General features: G+C 46.3%; 1 protein-coding gene across 1 annotated transcript in view; it reads right to left on the reverse strand.

Moving 5' to 3' along the window:
* REV1 (REV1 DNA directed polymerase) overlaps positions 1-19992 on the reverse strand; it is a 63938-nt gene that overhangs the window by 1212 nt on the left and 42734 nt on the right. Inside the window, 8 exon segments of the mRNA XM_032226676.1 lie at positions 1-379; positions 8650-8752; positions 12448-12604; positions 12760-12959; positions 13098-13212; positions 13409-13642; positions 14536-14726; positions 19641-19812. The exon segment at positions 1-379 is cut by the window's left edge and continues 1212 nt beyond it. Of these exon segments, the coding sequence (XP_032082567.1) occupies positions 268-379; positions 8650-8752; positions 12448-12604; positions 12760-12959; positions 13098-13212; positions 13409-13642; positions 14536-14726; positions 19641-19812 (1284 nt within the window). The 3' untranslated portion in view covers positions 1-267.

Below are 19992 nucleotides of genomic sequence, written 5' to 3' on the forward strand. Positions count from 1 at the left end.
AATCCATAAAACTTTTATAAACAAACATTTTGTAAATAGATTCTATTCTACAATAAAAGAATTTAAACACAATTATTTACATGCAATACTGACAAATTTTGGCACTTTGCTGAAAGAAAATGTACAAAACACCCCCTCCTTTAAAAAAAATCCAACTTATAAAAACTTAGCTTAATGTCATGCACTTTGCAAATACTTCACAAGCACTTATGGTACAGCTACCAGAGAGCTCCAGGCTCTTACCATATCCTTTTCTATAAGATCAGTTCAGATAATTTTTAATGTGCTTCCATAAGTTTGTTGCAGAACAACTTGAACATTGTCAAGAATGAAATCAAATGCCATGTTCCATACTGATTCTACAGACTGCTGCATTAGCCTGTGGAGATAAAAAGTAATAGAATGGAAAGAACACACTTATCACACATTTTCATAGAATGTAGAGCAAGATTTTGAGCTGGAATAGCCACAGCCAAACTCATAAAGTATGCTTACTTATATTAATTGTAGTTTGCTTTCTTGTGTGAAAATACTTAGAAACAAAGTTTTGTTGGTGGAAAAATATATGCAAATAATCCACACACATAAAATTAGCTAAACTGTCTATGCAAGATTTTTTAAAAAATAAATGTAAAGTGGCACAAGACAAGCATACAAAATTATGCATTCTGTATTTAGGTATTCAATTATGAGTTAAACAATGAAATGTTAAAATATTTGTCAATTTACAAACTGAAGCAGAGGTTCTCCAGTGCACTGCTCGGAGAGTCCAATGCTGGGTTAACACAGCCTATCTGCCCTTGGACTGAGTGATGTTTTTTAGTTGACCACGCCTCCCTTTGCCTCTGCATGCTCAGTTCGAAAACTCAGTCCGCCCGTTGGGACTGTTTTGGGAGAGCTCCAGTCTAAGGTCAGATAGGCTGGAAAGTTTCCCACTTTGGACCACGTTTGGATTCTCATATTAGAGAAAATTATCTCTGTTGCAAGAACTGTCAAAGATTTGAGGTTTGTGTCGCTTTAAGAGGGCACCCGGGCTTCCCTGCAGCTGCTGGTCGCAAGCGCTCCAGCGGAGGCTGGCGAGCAGCAGGAGTGGCAGGGGCGGTGGCAGACCTTCCCCAACTGAGCCCCAGAGAAAAATTCCCTCAAACAGAGGTTTGGGAGCCTGCAGGCCTTCTAGCTAGGGGCCATTCAGCTGCTCAATTCTGCCTGGCAACAGCAGCGACGGTTGGAAACTTTGCGCGCTTTTCGGGCTGTCAGGCTAAAAAGAGCGGGAGGAGGCTGCGCGCACAGCAGCTGCCATTTTGGATCACTTCGGAGCGCGTTGAGAAAGAACGTGCAGCTCGTGCGGAGAGCTGATTCCTCCAGCCTTGCCTTCGGAGAAAGCAGGAGAAGCGGAGAGCCCAGGCAGCCCAAGCGGAGCCACAGCCAGCGGTCAGCGACCGCAGAACACCACAAGGAGGCTGGGGACTAGTCTGGGGAGCCAGCTAGTCTCTCCCTCCTGAGAGGAAGATAAGTCTTGGGGAACCGAGGGCGGTGGGAAGAAGGAATCCAGCCCCCAGGCAGCCCTTCCCTCCTGAAGATTCTGCGAGCGCATTTGAGCCTCCTCGGCCAGCGCGTGCCCATCCCAGCTCCAGCTATCTTCCAGGCCTCGTGGGGACCTGAAATGGCAGAGGAATGCAGGGAGGCCTTAGGGGAACAGGCAGGGCCCTCCAGCAAATGCAGCAAGCTGGATCCCTCTGTGAAAAAAGGCAAAGGGCACAAGGGCTCAAATGAAAGGTCTTCACCAAGAGCCACAGTGGATCCCAGGGAGGTTTCTAGGCCCCATCAGCCAGAACCTAGCCCAAACCATCGCAGCAGGGAGTCAGCTTCCCCTGATCTTGAGGCCCAATCCCCTGGGGACAGTGAATTCTTGTCTGGGGATGACTATAGGTCCAGGGATCCGTCTCAAGAAGCTTCTTGGGGGTACCCCGACTCCCCTAGCTCCTCCATTGGAGAGGAACGTGATTCTATCCAGGATTCCCAGTGTGGGAAGGGTGAATCCAGCTCAGGCAGGCCTAGCCATCGCAGGCCCAGTAAGCAGAAGCTGAAGAAGGGTAAAGGCCCTGCTCTTTCTGATGAAATGAGGGAGGTAATTTCCTTAGCCATTTCCCAAGGGATAGCTGAGGGCATTAAACACAGGGGCTCTCGCAAGAGCAAGGCCCCAAAGGAAAAGCGCAAGCCTAAGGCCTCCACTTCCAAGGAGCCTGTATCCTCCATCTTCCAGCCCATCTCACTCTGGGCTTTCAAGTTCTGAGCAGGAAGAGGGGAAATTTTCGTGCTTTCTGAAGACGAAAACCCTACCCCTGACAAACCACTGGTTTCACTGGCCTGTTTAAGCCGTCCTTATTCAAATCAATCTTACACAAGGCCATGACGGCTACAGAGTTAGGCCCCACTTCCAGACCTGAGGCCGCTCGGACTTCTACATCCAGGGATCACAAGCATGGCTTATTCAAAGAGACAATAGAAACACCTGAGGTTATCCCTGTGCCTGACCTCTTTATGGACGCTGTGCAGCACCAGTGGCTACAGCCAGGCACACTAACCAACCCCAGTGGGGGGGACAGGGCACTATATGCCCTGGAGGGGAAAATGGAGGATATCCTGAAATTCCCTGAAGTAGATGCCCCAGTTGTGTCTCTAACTTCCAACTCAAACCTGCCAGCTGAGCTCCTAGAGGGACTAAAGGCAGAAGATGAGAGGTCAGAAAAGGTGTGTCAGAAAACACACATGGCGTCTGTCTGGGCCATTAAGGCATCCACCTCTGCCTCTTTCTTTATCAGGGCCACCTTATTCTGGCTGCGCCAACTCAAGTCTAGGCCACCACCCAGGAAGTCTAGATGGCGCCATGAGCTAACCAAAATTATTACCGCTGTCGAGTACTCGGCGGATGCCACCTTGACAGCAGCTAAATTCTCATCCAGGGCCCTCGCTTCCAATATCACTTCACGCCGCCTCCCATGGCTTAGACATTGGCAAGCCGAAATGAAAGCCAAATGGAAGCTGGCTTCGGCCCCATTTAAGGGAGGCCTTCTGTTTGGAGAGGCCCTGGACAAGTTTGTCACCGAAACCAAAGAAAAACGCAAGATCCTTCCTGCAACCCTTAAAAGGGGTGACCGGAAAGGGGCGGGGTCCTTTCGTAAGAGACCTTACAGGAGTCAGGAAACAGGGCAATCCTCTCACCCTTCTTCCTACCAGAGACCCTTTCAGGCAGGGGGGGATAGGCACCAAGACAGACCCTTCGGTGCTCGTGCCAACCAATCCCAGTCTTCCTTTCGGAGAACATTCCGAGGAGGAGGAAACAACAGTGGTAGCTCCTGTCCCTTTCGTAAAGGAAAGTAACGGTCACAGGGATCCCCCCATCGGGGGTCGGCTACGGCTGTACGCCGACAGGTGGGAGGAGATAACATCGGACAAGTGGGTCCTCAACACCATTCGAAGGGGCCTTGTCCTGGACTTTCTAACCTTTCCCCAGAGAAAGTTTCTCCGCTGTCCTACCCCCAGGAACCCAGAGAAGAGGGAGCACATGAGAGCAGAAATCCGCCATCTCCTAGAGATAGAGGCGATAGAGCCAGTCCCCAGGGATCAGCAGGGGAGGGGCTTCTATTCTATCCTCTTCCTTGTGCTCAAGAGTTCAGGGGGGTGGAGAGCCATCTTGGACCTCAAAAGTCTAAATCAGCATCTGGCTTACAAGAGGTTCAAGATGCAGTCACTCCACTCCATCCTGGACTGTGTGAGGGAGGGGGACCTATTGACATCAATAGATCTCAAAGAGGCCTACCTGCATGTCCCCATCCATGTGGCCCACAGGCGGTTCCTGAGGTTCTGTTCGGAAGGGAAGCATTTCCAATACAGGGCACTTCCCTTTGGGCTATCATCTGCGCCCAGAACATTCACCAAAATTCTGGCAGTGCTAGCGGCTCATCTCCACAGTAATCCGGTTCGTCTGGAATGTTATTTGGATGATATAATTATTCATTCTCTCACCACCAAGCAGGCACACCACGATGTTTCTCTAACTGTGCAGACCCTGCAGCACCATGGCTTCTCTGTCAACATGGAGAAGAGCCAGTTCCGGCCGTCCACCTGTATACAGCACCTGGGTGCAGTCATCAACTCCACCTCCTGCCAGGTATTCCTTTCTCCAGATCGGCTGTCCAACCTGAGACGCAGAGTGAAACACTGCAGCCTTGCCAGGTCGGTACCAATCATCCAGCTGTCCCAGCTCCTGGGGATAATGATATTGTGCCTGAGGGTGGTTCCCTGGGCTCGCCTCCACGCCAGGGAGCTGCAGTGGTTCCTGTTACCCATGCAGAGGGCAAGATCAGCAACTCACACAGGCGTGTTCGGCTCCCGCGAAAGGTGATCCGATCTCTGGCATGGTGGAGGTCCAAGGCAGTCAAGAAGGGCTGCTTGTTCAAGGAGCCGGAAAGACTAGTTGTCACCACGGACACCAGTCTCCTGGGGTGGGGCGCCCACTCTCAGGGTCACCTAGCCCAAGGCCAGTGGACTCAGAGGGAGGCTGCCCACAGCATCAATTGGCTGGAACTGAGGGCAGCTCGCCTCGCACTGAGAAGGTTCTCCGCTCTAGTAAAAGGGGCTCATGTACTGTTAATGACAGACAATGTGGCGACAAAGCACATATAAACCGACAAGGGGGCACTCGATCAAAGGCCCTCATGCTCGAGGCGGAAGCTCTGGGCAGGTGGGCGGAGCGTCATCTGGCTTCTCTCAGTGCAGATCACATCTCCGGCGTAAGCAACCGGGAAGCAGACTGGCTGAGTCGCCAATGCATCGACCACTCGTAGTGGCGCCTGCACCCGGACCTGTTCCAGCAGATCGTGAGGAGATTCGGCAAACCACAGGTAGACCTGTTTGCCACACACAACAACACACATCTCCCACGCTTCTTCAGTTGCTACCACTCGCCCCAGGCGGAGGGAACAAACGCACTGAGGTCAGTGTGGCCTCAGGGACTTCTGTATGCCTTCCCTCCACTTCCGCTCATTCCTCAGGTGGTGAACAAGCTCCTGGCCGAAAAGGCAGACCTCATCCTGGTGGCTCCCTTCTGGCCCAGAAGGCCCTGGTACATAGACCTGGTCAGTCTCTCAGTTCAGAGACCGTGGAGAATCCCTCGGGACCAAATTTCCCTCAGCCAGGGGGCCATCACCCATCCGGAGCCCCAGTGGCTACAGCTAGCCGTTTGGCACTTGAGGGGGAGCTCCTGAGGAAGCAGAAGTTCTCTGACCAGGTCATTCGAACAATTCAAGCGTCCAGGAGGCCTTCTACTAGAATCTACGATGCCACCTGGACCGCATTCTCACAGTGGTGCAAGACTAGAGACATAGAGGCCTCCTCAGCCTCGATCCCTCAGACTCTAGACTTTTTGCAGGAGGGTCTAGATAAAGGTCTTGCGGTCAGCACCCTTAGACGTCAGGTTGCAGCGCTGTCTACTATCCTGGCTAGGGGCTCCTCTCGCTCTCTGAGTCAGCATCCTCAGATCAAGAGCTTTCTCAAGGGAGCTGCGAACATCAGACCTCCAGCTGTTCACCGGTATCCGTCATGGGACCTTCCATTTGTGCTTAAGGCTCTGACAAAAGCCCCATTTGAGCCTTTGAGAAAGACCAATCTGCGCCACCTTTCCATCAAAACTGCCTTCCTGGTGGCTATTACATCCGCTCGCAGGGTATCCGAGCTGGCAGCTCTTTCTGTCAGGGAGGATCTGTGCGTAGTTCACCCGGACGGAGTAATTCTGAGGCTTGATCCGTCCTTTACTCCAAAAATTAACTCTCTGTTTCAAAGGACTCAAGAGATTATTTTACCCAATTTCTGTCCCCATCCTTCTCACCCTAAGGAGCGTGAGTGGCACAAGTTGGACGTGAGGCGAGCCGTGTGCACGTATGTAAAGAGGACAAAAGCCTTCCGCCGTTCAAAGGCGCTCTTTGTCTCCTTCCTCCCTGCGTCCCTGGGCCACAAGGTCTCTTCTCACACAGTGGGTCGTTGGCTACGCGCTTGCATCAAGCTGGCATATGAACACCAGGGCAAGAGGGCTCCGAGACGGGTCACCGCACACTTCACTAGGAGCGCAGCGGCTTCTGCAGCCTGGGCAACCCAGGCTTCTATTCTAGACATTTGTAGAGCGGCCACATGGGCCTCCCCCACGGCCTTTATCAAAAACTATAAGATTGACACCTTTGCCGAAGCCGAAGCCTCTTTTGGCAGAAGAGTATTACAAAGAGTGGCTGAAATGCCAGAGGCTACGGCGCTTCCCCACCCTGGGACTCAATAGCTTGGGCATGTCCCAGCATTGGACTCTTCGAGCAGTGCACTGGAGAAAGACCGTTGGCTTACCTGAACGGTCGTTCTCGGGGCACTGCGAGGAGAGTCCAAACCCGCCCGGGGTGTTTATTTCTTGTAAACGATGTGACTGTATTGACTGTAACTGATTACAGGACGGTTTCCTTCGTTTTCGAACTGAGCATGCAGAGGCAAAGGGAGGCGTGGTCAACTAAAAAACATCACTCAATCCAAGGGCAGATAGGCTGTGTTAACCCAGCACTGGACTCTCCTCGCAGTGCCCCGAGAACGACCGTTCAGGTAAGCCAACGGTCTTTTTATGAGGAACAGTATAACTGGTATTTAGTGGGAGAGTTCAAAGCACAGGAAAACTCCAAAACTACTTGTCTATAACTAGGATTGTCTCAGCATACACTCTGATGGGTTTGCATGTGTGTAGAACATTTCAGAACAGGTTCTAGCTAAGTGGTTGTCTGAAACCTTATCCAACTGTAGAGATGTACAGGCCTGCTAAATATCCCCTCAATTCCTTAACAGGGCAGTTTAGGAGAAGGGACATAAATGGCAGGTGGGTTATGTGAAATCATATAGCCATTCAACTAGTTACAGAGAAGCAAACAATTGTCTTGTTTGCAGTCTCTGCATCTTGCTGATTTTATATCATAAAATTGACTCACGAAGTTACAGCTTTGTTACTATAAACAGATAAACTACATTTCACTTGCAACCGCATAAGGAAAATTCCAAACATCTAAAAGAACTGGAGTAGAAAAATGGCAGTAAAGTTGCCTAAGAAAGGTAGAATTTAAAACTCTTTGGAAGTAAGGTGACTATATTGAGTGCAACTTCATCACTGTACTAAATCAGATAAACCAGGACTGATTCTTGATGGCTGAACAGTTGTTTGACAGGCCAAAGCCACCATCATGAGGAAGATTAAAATAGATACAAGAGGTGAATAAGTAGAAGCTCCTAATACTTCCTACTGATGTTGCAATTCAATTTCCTTTCACGCCATTTAATCCTACCATGGAGGTGAGAACACTGGTTATGGAAGAAGGGAATGGGGCAGAAAAAAACTCAACAGGCATGAAAGGGAGAAAGGAGAAGTAAATAAACTTCCATAAAGATGGCAGAGAAACCTTTAATTGTTTAACAATTGTTTAAGTGAATTATTTCTTGAATGAATAAAATAAATAATAAAAAAGAAAAAGAAAAGATTACCAAATACATACAAGTAGTTTCACAGTGTTTAAAATTTATAGGATAGGTTGTTTTACCAGCCTGTAAAAGGATTAATGGAAGAGATGAAACATGGTGAATATAGTACTACCTCTTCTAAGGGAAGCTTATTGCTGAGGAAACAATGCTGATTGTCACTTGATAGCTGCAGTAAGACAACAATCCGATTTCACCAAAAGGTCATTAAACTGCAAGAATTTTGGTCTGTGGATCTTGGCATGACCTTGTCAATTACTGAAATGGGGGAGGGGCATGAAAGAGTGATCTTTCATAAAGTCTCAATCTTCATGTTTCCATGCCACTTTGGTAAATAGATGACTTTACTTCTCTGCCATAGATGTGGCCAGAGAGAGAGAAAAAAACACTAGCAGGCTGAGGCTGAAGTGAGAAAACTTATTTGAAGCTTTTGAAGCTTTCTCCCATAGGAAGATATGAAGGCAAGATAATTAATTCCGATTCTAATTTGGCTTATGGATAGGAATTTACATAATATCTTGCTAAGCAGAAAAGGGTTGTTAATGTTTGTGGACATGCAGCTGGAGCATATGTGAAATTTCAGACATGGTAGGCCTTGGTCATGTGGTAAAAGGGCTGGGAACAAAAGAATTTTTTTTTTAATAGAACAAAATGGAAAAAAGGAAAACTCGCCATATTCTTCATGTCTGTATTCAAAGTACAGAAGCACAAAGAACACTCCTAATTAAAGTGGGTGATATAATATCCTAATAAATCTGGAATAATATTGCAACGCAGGAGATTTTGGGCAAGTTAATGCAAAGCAGGCAGGAGAGGCAGAATTGCCATACAGGCTTCCACTCAGAAACTTTTCAAAACTTTGCAAGTGCAAACCCACCAGTATAATGCAGAGAAATCACATCCACAATAAATAATGGATGCAGTACCACAAATGAACAAGTCGTAGATATTCAATTGTGTGGAAAATAATATGACCAATACAAGATATGCACGTATAAAGAATCACTACCTGAAATTCTTAAAAGTTTTATAACTTATTTTCAATGTCATTTGGATTTATTTCTATAAATAAAAAATAAGTTAGCATCTAATTACCTTTTCATGTACTTTATGACTAGATCCAGCTTTTCTAAATCTTTTTCTTCTATCAGATCAGTACAATATTTCACAACTTGCAAAATGTCTTCCTCCATGGGATCTACAAATTACACATGCTTTATAGAATGCCTCTTTGAAGCAGCAGAGATTAAACAGCTTTAAATTAATGAATGTTTTGACACTGATGTAAATTGATTGTACTCCTTTTAAAACAAAAAATCTCCCTCTTTCAAGTAAGTAAATTAAACTCCACATGTTTTATTATGTATACAAAATCCTATGTATGATCAGTATAGCTTAATGCATATCCTTATTAGTTGTCTCAATTTATAGAGCAATTTGAAAGGAGAGCTTTAAAAACATACACAGTATCTGCCACATCTTCCCATGAAATTCTGCATGGAATTCAACCCTTTTTGTTTGTGCTACCATGAAGCTGCTTCATTTTATTTATTAGATTTATATGACTGCCCACTCACAGCAACTCTGGGCAGCTTATAAACAGTAAAAAACCCAATACAAAAGAATAAACAATCACAGCTCATGGGAGGAGGGTAAAGTACCCATTCAGCCCAACGGTCCTTTAGATATTCAGTAATTTTGATTGATCATGAGAAAAAAAAACTTCCATAGAAGAGGTTGATCAAGGTCTCCCCCCGTACAGTTACAGTCTCGGAGACTTCGTAATGGCGGGAAAGTGTTCTCACTCTGACAAAGCGCTGCCTTGTCTTTCACAGCCACCTAGTTTCCAATGGGGGGGGGGGAGAAATCCTCTGCACGGATCCCCCCAATTGGAAACGAGGTGGCTGTGAAATGTGTTGGGTCCGGAGCCCATCCGTGCTGCCGAGGACAGTCACTGGACAGGATGGCAGCGGTGCTGGGAGCCAAGCTGTGCGTGGAGTAGCCGTTGGCCGGGAAGCCCTGAAGCAGCGCCAGCCAGCATGTCCTACAAGAAGAGCCCCAGAGGCAAAGGCAGCAGCGCTGCACCCTCCTCCACCCTGTCCATTGCTCAGCAAAGCGCTGCCGCCACCGCTTTGTCGGGCAGGCTGGATGTGACCTCATTTCCGATTGGGGGGGGGGAGAAATCCTCTGCATGGATCCCCCAATTGGAAACGAGACGGCTGTGAAAGATGTGTGGGGTCTGGAGCCCATCTGCAGGGGAGGGGTCCCCCTCACGTTCCTCGTCTTCTCAGATGGGCTCTGGAGTCATCGCCAGCCACACAGAGCCTTGCCGTGGCTCCACGCCGTTGAAAACATAGGCGCGTGGCATGCACACAACCCGTAAATTACAGACTCGGAGATTTTCCCCCAGGGAAAACGCCACTGCCAGGTACTTTTAAACTGTGATTAAAAGTGACCACACTATGTGTGTCTTGTGTGTGAGTGAGAGAGTAAGACAGACACACACACAGAGTGACAGAGATGGGGGAGGGAGGGAGAGACAGACAGACAAAAGATACAGAGAGAGAGAGAGAGAGAGATACAGAGAGAGAGAGAGAGAGAGATTAAGTGAGTGAGTGAGAGATAGACAGACACACACAGAGAGAGATGGGGGAGGGAGGGGAGAGACAGAAACACAGAGGCACAGAGAGAGAGAGACAGACAGACAGACATAGAGTGAGACACACACACACACAGTGACAAATGGGGGAGGGAGGAAGACAGACTGACAGAGAGATACACAGAGAGAGAGGAGAGAGAGTGAGTGATTAAGTGAGTGAGTGAAAAACAGAGACATACACACACACAGTGACAGATGGGGTAGGGAGGGGAGACACAGAAACACAGACAGATAGAGGCACAGAGAGAGACAGACAGACAGACAGAGTGAGACACAGACACACACAGTGACCAAGATGGGGGAGGGATGGGAGAGACAGAAACACAGACACACACACACAGAGAGAGAGAGAGAGAGAGAGAGAGAGAGAGAGAGAGAGAGAGAGAGAGACATACAGTGACAGAGATGGGGAGGGAGAGAGAAACTGACAGACACACAGAGAGAGTGATTAAGTGAATGAGTGAGTGAGAGACAGACATACACAGTGACAGATGGGGAGGGAGGGAGGGAAGAAGGGAGGGAGAAACAGAGACACAGGCACACACACACAGAGTGAGTGATTGAGTGAGTGAGTGAGTGAGTGAGTGAGAGACAGACAGAGACAGAGAGTGAGTGAGTGAGACACACACACACACACACACACACACACACACACACACAGAGTGACAGAGATGGGGGAGTGGGAGAGAGACAAAGAGCCACACACAGAGACAGACAGACAAACAGAAAGAAAGATACACACATACACAGAGAGACACAGAGTGAGTGATTGAGTGAGTGAGTGAAAGACAGACAGACATGCAACACACATACAGTGAGATACACAGAGTGTGAGTAATTAAGTGAATGAGTGAGTGAGAGACAGACAGAACTGAGTGAGAGACAGACACACACACAGTGACAGATGGGGAAGGAGGGAGGGAAGAAGGGAGGGAGAAACAGAGACACAGACACACACACACAGAGTGAGTGATTAAGTGAGTGAGAGACAGACGGACAGAGAGACACAGAGCGTGAGTGACACACACACACACACACACAAACAGAATGACAGAGATGGGGGAGGGGGAGAGAGACAAAGAGCCACACAGACAGACAGACAGACAAAAAGATACACACACAGAGACACACAGAGTGAGTGATTAAGTGAGTGAGTGAGTGATTAAGTGAGTGAGTGAGTGAGTGAGTGAAAGACAGATAGACAGACACACACACAGTGATAGAGATGGGGGAGGGAGGGGAGAGACAGAAACACAGACAGACAGACAGAGAGACATACACAGAGAGAGTGAGAGATAGATACACACACACAGTGACAGAGATGGGGAGGGAGGGAAGGAGAAACAGACAGACAGACAGACAGACAGACACACACAGAGTGAGGGATTAAGTGAGTGAGACAGACAGACAGAGAGTGAGTGAGAGAGAGACAGACACACACAGAGTGACAGATGGGGAGGGAGGGAAGAAGGGAGGGAGAAACAGACAGAGAGAGAGACACACACACAGAGTAAGTGATTGAGTGAGGGAGAGAGAGACACACACAAAGAGAAAGATATATTCTCTTGATATATAGATATATTAAGAAGTATTTCACAATATATAATTACATATTGTTTTTGTGATTAATCACCATGCTTTAATTATGTTCAATTTATAACAATAAAAATACATCCTGCATATCAGATATTTACATTACAATTCATAACAGTAGCAAAATTACAGTCATAGAGTAGCAACGAAAATAATTTTATGGTTGGGGGTCACCACAACATGAGGAACTGTATTAAAGGGTCGCGGCATTAGGAAGGTTTAGAACCACTGGCTTAGTTACACTGTTACAACTGTACCTGTGGCATCAACAGTCAGTTCTTAGAAATACACACAGTTATAAAGCATTGCACAGAAATAGAATTCTCTTTTCATAGATTTTGAACATTATCTAATTTGAAATATGTGTAATGAAAGAGACACTTCTCTGGCATTTTAAGAGAAATATCCTTTGAATACTACAGAATGCAGGCAATAGTGGAAAGCCAGTAAATAACATTAAGAATCAATTAAAACTATTTTTAAATATTGAATCTCTTCTGTTCAAAAATAATTATACCAGAGTTGTAGAATACTATTCTTTGATGACATCTAGTACAGAAATGAAATGTAGCCTTGTTCAATTAAGTTTACTTACAAGACACACTAACTTTTATTAAAAAGTAATAACACCCAGAGTTTACCTGATATAGTTGTAATCCATTCCTTAAGCAAGGCCTTTACATCGTTAAACTCAATAGCTCCTGCTAGATTAGGTGCTTGAGGCCAAATTGTGGTAGATGGTAATGGCTGTGAAATAGATGCACTGGAAGGATTTGTAACAGTTTGTACTTCTTCCATCTATCCAGAAAGAATAAAAATGAAAATTTCTCTATATTCTCAATAGGAAACATTTAAAAAGCACAAAAACCCAGAAAAATAAGAAATGTATGATTTTAAATCAGAATGGATTTTTTTTAAAAAACCTGAAATGCTGCATTGGCTTATAAAGTTACCTGAGGATTGTCACTGACTGCTTTTTCCTGTTTCAAGAAGTTATCTATTAATTTTTGAGGACTTCCAACAGAAACAACCATATTTTTTGCAGGATTACCCAAACAATTATTTTTGAAAGGACTAATGTTCATTTTTACTGGGCTGACTTGGATTTTCTTTCTAGTTCTCTTCTTACTTTTTGTAACTGGATTCTTTGATGCTGAGAAGAAAGAAGTGAGAATTGCATTAGTATTTTATGATTAAAGAAGTAACCATGACCCAGCAGATGTAACACAAGTTTGCTGCAATAAAAAAGATTACACATAATTATTTGACCGGAATGCATTCAAAGACTTACCAGTGGCACTTGTTTGTTGTAATATGTTTTCTACGTGATTTTGCCTTTGGTCATATGCTTGTCTAAGTTCCTCCTGCAATTCTGAAGGAAGGGCAGCAAAAACATCAGGATCCACCTATGCAATAAAGCATCTTCTTGTGAATATATCACTGATATGAAATCACTGAAACATTAGTATAATATTTAAACTTCTGAGGTTTTGGTTCTAGGGTAAGAAATACATTTATATTAATGATGTTTCTAACTAGAAATATACAGAACTTCTCCTATAGAAAATGCTTATCACATTACTAATACATATTATCATTTACCTGTGAAAATGCTGGGAGTGCTATTATATTAATCCCAGCATTACTGCTTGATTCTTTGAGATCTGGCATCTGTAACAGAACAGTTCCAGCAGGCTGGGATGGAAAGTTAGTGTTGAATCCATTTATTGGTTCCTTCTTGCTATTATCATGTGCATCTAATAGTTGAAGAGAATATGCATGTTCTATTTGTTCTCGAAGATCAGAAGGGAGTGCTTCCAAAACAGACTTATCAAGCTATTAAGAAAAAAATGTTTTTCTTTAAGAAAGTGGAAATGGAAATCTGTTGTAACTTAAATGCAGAACTCTTCTCAGAAACATTGTATTTTACTCTTTGCTTGGTAAGTAAACAAGTACAAAATGTATAGACTATAAAAGGAGGAAGCTGTTCTTCTCCTGTGCCTGTGTCTATATGTAATAGTAGCATCTAACATAAGTGAATGCATTCTAGATGGTTGTGTGTTCATATTAGCTAAATTCAGGATATGTTAAACTAAATCCTTAAGCCTTTCTAATTGAAATATAAATAGAAATGGCTAAAACTGAAAGAATTCAATCGACTAACAGATGGAAGAGAATGGGCTCTTTCCTTTTCGTCCAATGTCAACTGTCCCATTTAGTTAACAATGAAAGATTCCTGGCCATTTGTTTTGCCAAGAGTATACTTCACTGAAGCCGAAATGGTTACAGACGTAGTGCAAGCTGAATTTGAGGGTTTTCTATGCCAACAACACAAAAGAAAGTCCCCCCATGTTAGGTGCTTGCATATTGTTTAGGAAACAGGTGCTTGGTTCCCAGCTCTGCATATTGTTAATTGACCTTGGCTGGTTTTTCACAAGGCTCAGCTGGGCTTCCACCCCCCCACCCCCCACCTCCTTACATTCCAATCCCCCCCCCCCCCAGTGCTAATATCAAGATATCACCCTCCTTGGGTAGCTGAAATGCAGCCATGACATCCAGGGAGTTCAGACCAATTTCCCTCCCATTCAATTAAATGAATTTTTCAAACGAAACCCAGGAAAAACACATGCCCTGGAGTAGTAAGAAGCATTAAGCATTAAAGCCCGTAAAATATTCATCTTACACATTCTTTATTAAGAAAGGGGCATCCACATAACAGAAAATTTTACCTGGGAAGCTGATGGCACTTCAATACTTAAATTAAGCCTAGATTTTATACTGATTGGTGGATATAAGCCATTCAAACTGGTACTAGGCTCAGATTTGCTGATTACATGAGGGAGATCAGTTGCTTCTGATGGTAACTCTATGCATGCTTTTGATGCAGAAGATATTTCAACATCCACAGCAGCCAAAAAAACTATCAATAAAAGAAAAAGACAACATTTTCAAACACTGCAAAACACCAAGCTAAAACTACAAATATACAGTAACTGCAAAAGGTAAAGCTAATAATGCAACATATTTTTAAAGAAGAGACCATTGGCTTACCTGAATGGTTGTTCTCTGTGTGCTGTGGGAGAACCCAAGCATGGGGTTAACTTCTGCCTATTAACCCAGAGACTGAGTTAGAAAAAGTCTTGACCATGCCTCCTCTGCTCTTCGGAGCTCAGTTGTTTTTAACGGAGGCACAGCCATAAGAAGATATGGAAATCATAAAGGTAAATTCACTGCTGACAGGTAAGTTCACTGCTGACCCTGGGCTGACTGGTCATAGGGTTGGATTCTCCCATAGCGCACAGAGAACACAGTGGTTCAGATAAGCCAATGGTCTTTCTCCTGTGTGCTGCTTGGAGAATCCAAGCATGGGATATACCCAAGCTTAATGTCTCATGCGCAGGAAGAAGACTGGTCCAGGGTCCTGGAGGCTGAATGAAACCTCTGTAGCACTCGCCGCCGAAATGCCGCCTCAGCCAAGATGAACATGTCCAGCTTGTAATGTTTGATGAAGGGTGACGGGAAGACCATGTTGCTGCCCTGCAGATCTTGTTGACTGAAGCTTGTGTAGCCCAAGCGGCCGTTGTGGCCGCACTCCTGGTAGAGTGAGCCATGGTATGCCTGGGTAATGGTCTGGCCTGATGCTCATAGGTCATAGCTATGCAGGCCTTTAGCCATTGGCCTATGGTAGATGGAGTGACTTTCTTGCCCATGGATGCCGGCTGAAAGGAAACAAATAAGGACTCCGTTTTTTTGAAAGATGCTGTTCGCTTGATATACCTACGAAGGGCTCTCCTAACATCCAGTAGGTTCCATTTCCTTTCAAGTGAATGAGCTGGTCTAGGACAGAAATTTGGAAGAATGACTTCCTGGGCCCTATGGAACCAGGAGTTAACTTTTGGAAGAAACAAGAGGTGCAGCCTCAGGACAACTCTGTCCGGATGGAAGATGCAAAGATCCCCCCTGACCGATAGAGCCGCCAGTTCTGAAATCCTCCTGACCGAGGTGTTGGCTACAAGGGGCTACCTTGAAAGTCAACAGCTGAAGACTGATGGTCGAATGGAGGTGAGGTGAGGCCCTGCAACACTAAGGGGAGGTCCCAAGTGGGGTAGCGATGGACCACAGGAGGTCTCAAATTAGATGCCTCCTTAGAAAACTACGTACTCTTGGGTGGTGAGTAAGGGTATGGTTGTTTGCTCCCACCAGGACCGTGGATAAGGCTGCCACCTACCTGTGGAAAGTGTTGGGAGACAAACCCCTGTTCAAGCCTTCCTGCAAGAATTCAAGAATCTATGGGATCGAAGCTGCAAGAGGATCGATATACTTTCCGCGGCACCATCTGCTGAAGGCAGTCCATGTGGCATCATACATCCTGGTGGTGGAAGTTTGCTTGGCTGCCTGAATGGTCTGAATGACCTTCCTGGAAAATTTATCCCGTCTTAGGATGTCCCTTTCAAATGTCAGATGGCTAACTGGAGCCACTGAGGCTCCAGGTGGAGTAAAGCCCACTGGCTGAGGACTATCCTGTCAGGAATTCTTCAGGGTCGGGATATAGAGAGGTTGACGAGCTCAGCGTACCAGGGTCACCTGGGCCAGTGCAGAATGACGAGAAGAACCTCCGCTGCCTCTGCCAATACTTTCCGGATGACCTTTTGGATGAGGGGTAGAGGAGGGAAGGCGTATAACAGTTCCTGAGGCCAGGGCAGTGAAGACCGTTGACTCCCTCTGCACTGCGTGCTGGGAACTTGGCAAAACCATCTAGATAGGTGAGTGTTCTTCGAATGGGTGAACAAGTCCACTGTCAGTTGTCTGAACCTCCTGGACACTTCCTGGATCAGGTTCGGATGTAACCGTAACTCTGAAGAGGATTGAATAGAATCCCAACCCCTCCTGCCCAGATGGGACTGGCTCAATACCGAGAATGTCCAACAGATGTTGGATCTCGGTGTCCATGAGGCCCTTCTTGACCTGGCACTTGGGAGTGGGGAGTGATGAAATGTCTTGGGGGTTAGAAAGAAACTCTAGGGTAAGACCTAGCCTTACTGTCTGTAGTATGCAGGTGTCCATGGTAATCGTGTCCCATTGGCTTGCGAAATGTTTTAGCCAACCACCAATGGGGAGAGGTGTTTGCGAGTCACTTGTATCTATGAAAGGGCTGGTTGCCGGACTTTCAAAATGGCCACCTGGTCTGAGACTGCTGTTGCTGTTGTATGCCTCTGTCCCTGAGCCCAGAACTGTCCTGAGACTGATCAGATCCCTGGAAGTAGGCTCGGTGGTGTTGTGGGGAACTGAAGCTAGGTTCTGTCACCCCAAAGGACTGCGGGTGAAAATAAGGTTAAGCTCTACGATCCGCTCATCAGTGCATATATGGTAGCACCTTTTGCTTGTCCCTATTCTTGATCAAAATGAAGTCTAAGGCCTCACCAAATAGGTTGCCTCTCTTGAAGGGAGCTGAGCCAAAGCGCCATTTAGAGCAAGTCAGCCTGCCAATGGTGAAGCCACAGGAGGCATTAGGAAGACACATTGGAAGCCATAGCTTTAGATATGAACTTGGCCACATTAAGAGTTGCGTCTGAGGAGAATTCCACGGCTGCTACCAGCTTGTTAATATCCTGGTGCAGCTGTAAGTCCTCAGGGGAAATCCTGGCCTGCAGCTGGCAAAATCAGACTACGGAAGTTCTATTAAAAAAAGACGCAGCAGTGGCCGCTCGGATCACCCAGGCGGCCACCTTATGCGTTTTACGGTGAGTCAACTCTTGTGGTCCTCTGCCCTCAAGTCCTCTGATACATCTGAGGGCACAATGGTGAATGACTCTAAGATGGCTACCGGGGTGTCTACAGTTGGATCTGTAATAGGCCCTCCAAATCCGAACTGGAACCATAGAGCTTCCAGTCATTGTTACTAGATGGGGTATGGATCCGGGCTGGTTCCATTGCCTCTGGATGACATCCATAAACAATTTGGGGTAAGGTATGACCTCCTGTTCAGGAACTAGCTTGGAAAACAAGCATTTCATTGAGTCCAGCCCTAAGGGAGCCCCAGCTGGCCCTCCTATATTAGCAGTAGCCTTGGCCTTGTAGAACAAGGCCATGCGGAATAGGCCAGAGAAAGCGGGCCTGTCAGGAACTAGGCGCTCATCTTCCAAAAATTCCTGTTTCCCTAGGTCCTCTTCCCCTGCAAGTGAGGCTTCGCTGTGCAAGGAGGGCCAAGGAGGAGGGGGGTCCTGTAGGGGACCTGCAAAGTCCCTGGGTATGGCCAGCGGAATGAAGGCTTGCCCTGTCCACTACAATTCCAAATCTACCCCTTGGGATATGGCTGCAGAGATTAAATCATGAAGCTCCCAGGGAAGAGTGATACCCTGGCCTTCCTCTGAGTGGAGCCCCGCTGCAGTAGGGGTAAACCTGGCCTTGGGAATAAAGTGCCTGGCCATGCTGGAGGTTCCAGACCCACCATTGCCAGGCAAGCTGGTGGATCAGGACCGGGCCCAAAGATTGCCTCTGAGGGGTCCTGACTATGGGAATAGTCTGGTGACCAGGACTGAGTAGCCTCCAGAGCGGGGTGGGAGAGGGGGAGTCCAATTGCAATTGAGGGGAGAACCTTTCAGTCACCAATGGGAGTGGGGGTCTGGTGGTCGCTGTCCCCTTGGAGAACTGTTTCTCCAGTGCCTCTGTCTCCTCTCATTGTCCCTAGTTGCTGCAGCTGATGCTGAACGGGTCACTGATCTTCTGGCCCTAAATCTAGTTGATGTTACCCTTGTGGTGGCCCTGCCCACTCTAACACTGGACATCTCCACAGAAGGCGATTGCCTGGGAGAGAACTCTGCCCCAATACTGCTGCCCAAAATGGAGTGATCTGCATTTTGCAGCCCCTATTGCTGTTAAAAGGGAGTACTTGGGACTCAGGCTTGAGAGGGATGATAACCGAAGAAGGCCTCTGCGATGCCGGAGACCCTGTTACTCACTGCAATGGTGCTGAGTACCAACGGGCACAAAGGCGGCTAGGCATGATGAAAAAGGTGCCTTTTAGGTGAAGTGAGGCCCTCCTATGGTGGCCACTGGACTGTCAGTTGCCGAAAACGTTGAAGAGCCACTGCTCTGAGACATCCGGAGCTCTTCATCTCGCAATGCGCAGTCAAAATCGTGCGAGAGTGGCAAGCCAGCTCTCCCGGCACCAAAAATAACTTTAAACAGATCAAATTGGCATGAAAAACAGCACCACTCCCTTGGTGCCACGGATAATAATAGCCACAGATTTCAAAACTGCAAAATGGTGTGTGAGCGGTTAACCGGCTCTCTGAGTGCCAAAAAACACCAGCCGCGGTAACAGAGGCTAACCCGAGTGATTGGGCAATATCTCCGGCTGCCTGGGTTGCTGAATCCAAGTTTTGAGGAAAAAATTAAGGAAAAAACAAGAAAAGGCAGTGGTGGTTTTATCTGCTGGGCCAGGGTAAACTAGCACACTTACCAGCAGCCAAAGAGCGGCTCAGGAAACATGGCACTTACAATTTCCTTTACTAATGCCTGCTGTCCTGATATAATTGTTGCAATTATGGAGAATCCAATCTACAAAAGGGTATTTTACTTAGACTGAGCTGGAGAAAGTCTTGAATATGTCTCTCTAGGCTAGACTGAGTTAAAAAAACCGAGCTTCAAAGAGCAGAGGAGGTGTAGTCAAGACTTTGTCTAACTCAGTCTCTGGGCTAATAGGCAGAAGTTAACTCCATGCTTGGATTCTCCAAGCAGTGCACAGGACAACAACTCTGTTTTCTGTGAATAACAATTTATTTTAAAAGCTATCTAAAAAACTCCCAAAGCAAAATGTTATTTATCTTCCAACCTTCCTTGCGTTCTTCTTTATTCTTGGACTTCTTCACACCTTTTGGAATTTGCAAAAGATCAATAATTGAATCAGCTCCACCAGGCAAGAACCCAGAAGGTAATGAAGTGTTAGAGGAAGACATGGCAGTTGTTTTATTAACTGGAACTAGCTGATGCACTTGAATTCCAACCTAGAAAATAAGATACCAGAGTAAATTTGGGGAGATATGTTCATTTATAGTCTGCTGCAGCAAAAACCATTGTCTTCTAAAGATATTTAACATTAATATTTAGAATACTTTTTCATAAATCTATAGCTTACACACACACACACACACACACACACACACCCCACAATCACAGAGAAAGTA

Source organism: Thamnophis elegans, chromosome 11 (assembly GCF_009769535.1).
Source record: "Thamnophis elegans isolate rThaEle1 chromosome 11, rThaEle1.pri, whole genome shotgun sequence".
NCBI classification, from domain to species: domain Eukaryota; kingdom Metazoa; phylum Chordata; class Lepidosauria; order Squamata; family Colubridae; genus Thamnophis; species Thamnophis elegans.